General features: G+C 40.1%; 1 protein-coding gene across 3 annotated transcripts in view; it reads left to right on the top strand.

Moving 5' to 3' along the window:
* The first annotated feature begins 299 nt into the window (after positions 1 to 299).
* The window catches only part of MTRF1 (mitochondrial translational release factor 1), a 43,536-nt gene continuing 37,835 nt past the window's right edge, over positions 300 to 6,000 (top strand). Inside the window, exons 1-5 of one of the 3 annotated variants that reach the window (XM_011990260.1) lie at positions 338 to 634; positions 1,591 to 1,708; positions 2,102 to 2,236; positions 2,468 to 2,890; positions 4,725 to 4,816. In XM_011990260.1, coding sequence (XP_011845650.1) covers positions 2,476 to 2,890; positions 4,725 to 4,816 — 507 coding nt within the window. In that variant the 5' untranslated portion in view covers positions 338 to 634; positions 1,591 to 1,708; positions 2,102 to 2,236; positions 2,468 to 2,475. Of the gene's footprint in view, positions 635 to 1,590; positions 1,709 to 2,101; positions 2,237 to 2,467; positions 2,891 to 4,724; positions 4,817 to 6,000 lie in introns of all 3 variants that reach the window. The other 2 variants (XM_011990261.1, XM_011990259.1) reach the window with 2 other exon arrangements.

Here is a 6,000-nt window from a genome sequence, read left to right as displayed (position 1 = left end):
GGGGTTGGAGGCTGCGGCAAGGTAAACTACAACTCCCAGGATTCTTTGGTGGGCTCTCTGGGAGATGTAGTTTAGTCCCACCTTGGCCCCTCCCTGCCTCACACCATCTCCACCCCAGCTCTGGGCTCACGTTCTGGGTAAGGACGGCGCGGGGGCGGTTGTCTCATGACAATTTCATTCTCGTTTTGTCATTTTTCTCATTTAGCTCATTTTTGTCATTTTAGTCCATTGTTAGGCATGCTCGAGGACTACTCCTTCGGAGAGAGGTCGTTGCGGAGGAGGGGCCGGGAGCGTGTGTTAACCCGGAAGAAGTGAACCAGGAAGTCAACGTGATTTCGGGTTTGTTGGGCTGAAATGTGGCGGGTCTCTGAAGGTTCCGACCTCAGTAAAGAGAGCTGACGTCTATTCTTCTTTTTCTTAGGTACTGTGCACAGTTCGTTCCTGATCTTCGCCGCCGCCTCCTGTATTACCTCTTTATGGAATCACTCCATATACTGAGTTACACAGCATGGTTTGCCCGTGCTGCTGCCCCGCGGGCTGTCGCTTCTGACCTGCCTACACTTAGAACTTTCCCCAAAGCATCAGAGTAATACTGTTACTGTGACGGGTAATGGAGAAGTCGTGCTGTTCTCAGGTGTAGTTAACCTTGGAGAGCAAACATCTTGGTTTTTTTGGTTTGTTTTTTTCCTTAATGTTGAGATTCATGACCTTGAAAATTATGCATTCTACTCTGTTCCTAAAATGGAAATTTTAGCAATAAGTATTCGTACAAACATGTATTTGTCATCCTTTTCTGTCTGTTAGCAAATGGACACACTTTCTCTGACGTGCTTGAAATATGGGGGTGGTGGAGTGTAATGTTTGTGACAGCTGGCCATTGGTGCTTTCTTCCACAGTTCTTTTAATAATGTGATGCACTATCCTAAAATCTATCAGTAGAACTCTGGAAACTGAATGTTTTAAAGACCATTCTGAATGTTTATTTCCTAGGTGATAATGGTAAGTTAACAGGCTTATAGTGAACAAATGAGCTAATATATCAATGCACCTCCTAGCATAGTAGGATCACTGGAGAAAGTAAAGGTTGATTTTGATAAATGTTGATCCTTCTTTTTTTGAGTTGAGTCTCACTATGTTGCCCAGGCTGGCCTTGAACTTCGTAGCTCAAGTGATCCTCCTGCCTCAGCCTCCTGGGTAGCTGGACAATAGATGCATGCTACTGTGTGTGGCTTGACCCTTATTTCAACTTTGAACCTCAGAGTTTTAGAGGCAAAGTGTGTTTCTTAGAACACTTTATATTCTCCCTTTCTTACTCAGTAAGACCATTGTGTACTTTTGTTAGCTCTTGATTATCTCTGTTGGAGGGGAGGAGAACAAAATTATTGTACACAGCCAATTTCACCTAACCTGTAATTTTTTAAACTAATTTTTTTTTGTGATTATGAATGTATTCCATGCTATATGTGCAAGAGACTTGGAAAACACTGAAAAGTAGAAAAAATAGCAAGCAAAAGGTATTCATAATCTCACAACTAGAGATCATTTTATTAACATTTTGGTATGTTTCTTTTTTTTTTTTTTTTGAGACAGAGTGTTGCTTTGTCGCCCACGCTGAAGTGCAGTGATGCAATCTCAGTTCACTGCAACCTCCGCCTCCCAGGTTCAAGCAATTCTTCTGCCTCAGCTTCCCAAGCAGCTGGGACTACAGGCACATGCCATCAAGCTTGGCTAATTGTTTTGATATTTTTAGTAGAGAAAGGGTTTTTCCGTGTTGGCAAGGCTGGTCTCGAACTCCTGACCTCAGATGATCTGCCCGCCTCGGCCTCCCAAAGTTGTAGGATTACAGGCATGAGCCACTGTGCCCAGCACATTTTGGTATGTTTCTTATTTAACATTCTTTTTAAAAAATACTCTATGTGCTTTTTTTTCTTTTTTTACATGTATACTATATATTATAGAGTATTTTTTAAATGTAATTGAGATTCTATTTTGTTCCTTGCTTTTCTTGCTTAATATAATTGACACCACTTAATATAACTGTAGGACTTTTCACCAACCCTACTTTCTTGGTCTATTAATACTTGAACTTTTCTTCCTTTAGGATCTCAGCTAAAAGGGAAGCATTTTTGAAAAATGATTGCAGAATTGAGAGTGAAAATTACTGAGTCCTGAACAGGCAACTTACATTCTAATACCAGCTCTGTCTCTATCCAGCCGACTGAACAGTCATGATTAAGTTACTTGACTTCCTTGGATATCTAGATCCTTAAAGTTAAAGAATTATACAAGATAATAATAATATTTTCTTCAAACTTTAGAAAATGACTCTGTGAATCACCTTAAGACTGTGTTTGGAGCTGGCTGAGGCAGTAAATGAAACAAGATTTCTTGATGTTCCTTCCAGCTTTATTATGCATGTATCTTTAGAGCTGATTTTTTTTTAAAGACTGTGTTTATTGTATTTCAGATGCTGAGATGAATCGTCACCTGTGTGTTTGGCTTTTTAGACATCCATCTCTTAATGGTTACCTCCAGTGTCACATCCAGCTCCATTCTCATCGATTTAGACAGATACATCTTGATACAAGGCTGCAAGTTTTTAGACAAAACAGGAATTGCATTTTTCATCTGTTAAGTAAGAATCGGCCCAGGAGATATTGCCATCAAGACACCAAGATGCTTTGGAAGCATAAAGCACTACAGAAATATATGGAGAACCTGAATAAGGAGTACCAAACACTTGAGCAATGTCTGCAGCATATCCCTGTGAATGAAGAGAACCGAAGGTCCTTGAACAGAAGGCATGCTGAGTTGGCACCTCTTGCAGCCATTTACCAAGAAATTCAGGAGACTGAACAAGCAATTGAAGAATTAGAATCAATGTGTAAAAGTAGGTAAAAGATACGTATGTGTCCTGCATAAGGGCTATTTTTATGTGTGTGTGTAAGTACAGATTTGATTTTCTAAGTTAAAACTTTATTGAACTTAGTCTTTTGTTTTTTTTTTTCCCACAGAAGCAGGGTCTCACTTGTTGCCCAGGCAGGAGTGCAGTGACTCAATCGTAGCTCACTGTAACCTCTAAGTCCTGGCCTCCCACTTCAGAATTCTGAGTAGCTAGGGCTGCTGTGCCAGGGCTTTCCAAAGCAATGTGATTATAGCCACTGTGCCACTGAGGCTGGCCTGAACTCAGTCTTTTAAAAAACCTACAAGTAATAAGCCCAACACTTGGAAAGAACAGGACTCTGTACCCAGAGTGTTTGACCCACTTTAGCTACTAAAGATCAACTCTAAGTAACTAGGCTCCTCGTGGTACTTGCCATGGTCTTAAGGTCTGGGAGACAAAATGTTGGTCTTTTCAGAAGCTTTATTTTATTGAGCAGAACTTTATTGAACACTGTACCTACATAGTAGGGCTACACACACAGTTCCTACCCCATCAATGAGCTTCTATGGTCTAGTGAGAGAAACTTATTTAAGTATTGTTTATAATGTGAGACCTGCTGTACTAGAGGAAGGCACAGTTTCATGACAGCAAAGAGGAGAGGGCCCTCAAACCAGCCTGGACTGATTGGGTAAAGCTTCCTGGAGGGGACCACGCATTAGTGGAGCCAAGAAGGAAGCTTTATATTTCTTTTTTTTTTTTTTTTGAGACAGAGTCTTGCTGTGTCACCCAGGCTGGAGTACAGTGGCACGATCTCGGCCACTGCAACCTCTGCCTCCCAGGTTCAAGCGATTCTCCCACCTCAGCCTCCGGAGGAGCTGGGACTACAGGCACCTGCCACCATTCCCAGCTAATTTTTTTTTGTATTTTAGTAGAGACGGGGTTTCACCATGTTGGCCAGGCTGGTCTCGAACTCCTGACCTCAAGTGATCTGCCTGCCTTGGCCTCCCAAAGTGCTAGGATTACAGGCATGAGCCACCACACCTGGCCATGATATGTATTTTAAAGTACCTTACTAAGCCAGGCACAGTGGCACACACCTGTAATCTCAGCTACTTAGAAGGCTGAAGCAGGAAGATTGCTTGAGTCCAGGAGTTTGAGACTGTAGTGCGCCATCATCGCATCTGAGAATAGCTACTGGCACTCCAGCCTGGGCAACATAGTGAGTCCTCATCTCTCTTAAAAAAAAAAAAAAAAAAGTGAACTGAGTATGAATGTATCAAGAGGTTTTAAGAATTCTTATTTCTGACTTCTCTTGGATAATATGGAAGTTGTAGCTGTGCTGGACCATGTCACAGTATGCTGAGTTACAGCTGCCACCTTTAGACAGGAAATGCTCACTCCAGTTTGTTCCAAAACTTACCTTATTTGGGTTTATATTTAATTAGCTGGTCCCTTTTTAAACCTGTTTGATTAATCACTTGATTTATGTAATTATAGACCTTCAAATAACGAGCTTTGTAAATGTGGGTTTCTATATTAAGCATATTTTTGTTACTACTGTTAATAGATTGATTTGTTTAGAGATTAAATGTTTTAAGCTATTTTACCTTAAAAAACACACACACAAGGTTTTGGGAGGCACGATTATATTACTTTTCACATTGAGCTTTTTGGAAATGCTTAGCAAATACTTGTTAATTGACATTTTCCAAATATTCTAAATGTTCCCTTGTATAATCCCTTGCATTTGCAATTGAAATAAAACTTAGTAGCCAAAGAGGAACATGGCTACTTAGGAGTTTCTCCAAAACTTTTCATTATTTCTGTTTCTGGCTTTTAGGCCTAAATAAACAAGATGAAAAGCAGTTACAAGAACTTGCACTGGAAGAAAGGCAAACCATTGATCAAAAAATCAACATGTTGTACAATGAGGTAGGTTTTCAGAAGTAGACTAGTTTAGTAGTGCTGTATAAAGGAATACTGTTTTTGCTAGACTCTGCTTTGGTGCTCAAAATGGTTTCCAAACACTATTTTAAGTGTTCTCTTATGATAAGTGATCAAGCTGGTCTCCTATAATTTGCTGCAGAATGAGAATGAAGAAATTACGGTGTCACATAATAAAACAAAGACTCCCAGGGTAAAAAAAAAAAAGAAAAATTCAAAGTTGAGTCTGTTAACTTGTTAAGCAAGAGCATACATGCTGGTAAAGAAATTTAGTTCACCACAGGGACGAGTCAGAGGGTTTTAAGAGTGAGAAGTGGAGGAGGAGTTGTTCATGGTGACTGTTAATTAAGGATTGGAAATTTGCACTCTGGATAGAATGGAATGAATCCAAAGGCGTAGAAATAGTTGGTTAACACACATCTTTAGTTAGGTCTAGTAAGGGTGTGGTATACTGGAGCCTCTCAGGATTCATGATACTGTATCAGCATCAGCTGATACCTCCTAGACATGGGAATGGAAGATTTCCCTTCCATAGTGGTCTCTTTTCCTTCTTGCTTAATGGATGGTTTGTCTACAAAGACAATGAAGAATGCACTACGGTACACCATGTTTCCCTCTGTCACATTTGCTGTCTTCCTACCTTCAGTCTTTCTTACTCTGGGAATCCAAGAGACGGGCTTTTTGAAAAGTTAAGGGGGAGGTTACATGGGATATCAGTTATTTTTATTACGAATTGAACCAGTTAATCAAAGGTAGAAGATGTCTGACTCTTAGTCTGATGTTCTCTCCCATAGACTATATCATTTCTAGCAGAGATGGAGTATTTCAGAAATTGGCAGTAGGGAGAATCATGACACATAGGTACTTTTAGTTTGATTTGAAAAACTTTTTAGTAATAGTGAAATTACTTCCCTTTTCTTCCTAAGAGGAAAGTTGGTTACTTTCTTTATTAGGAAGCCTTTTTTTTTTTCTGGTCACAGCTGAGAAACTCATTTTGAGCCTTATCTTGGGAGCCCTCAACATAGTCTTTAATTAGAGCGACTCTGCTGAGAAGGCACAGCATGGCTGGTGTCTGCTGTCAGTTACAGCAGGAGATAATATGAAATCATTTCTCAAATTGAAGACTTTGAAAGCCTTGCTTCATTCGTTAGATGAAAGAAGCTGCTGTTCAG

Source organism: Mandrillus leucophaeus, unplaced genomic scaffold, assembly GCF_000951045.1.
Source record: "Mandrillus leucophaeus isolate KB7577 unplaced genomic scaffold, Mleu.le_1.0 Scaffold375, whole genome shotgun sequence".
In the NCBI taxonomy this organism is placed as follows: domain Eukaryota; kingdom Metazoa; phylum Chordata; class Mammalia; order Primates; family Cercopithecidae; genus Mandrillus; species Mandrillus leucophaeus.
The sequence above is the reverse complement of the archived record's forward strand: the minus strand, read 5'-3'. Positions and strand labels throughout refer to the sequence as shown.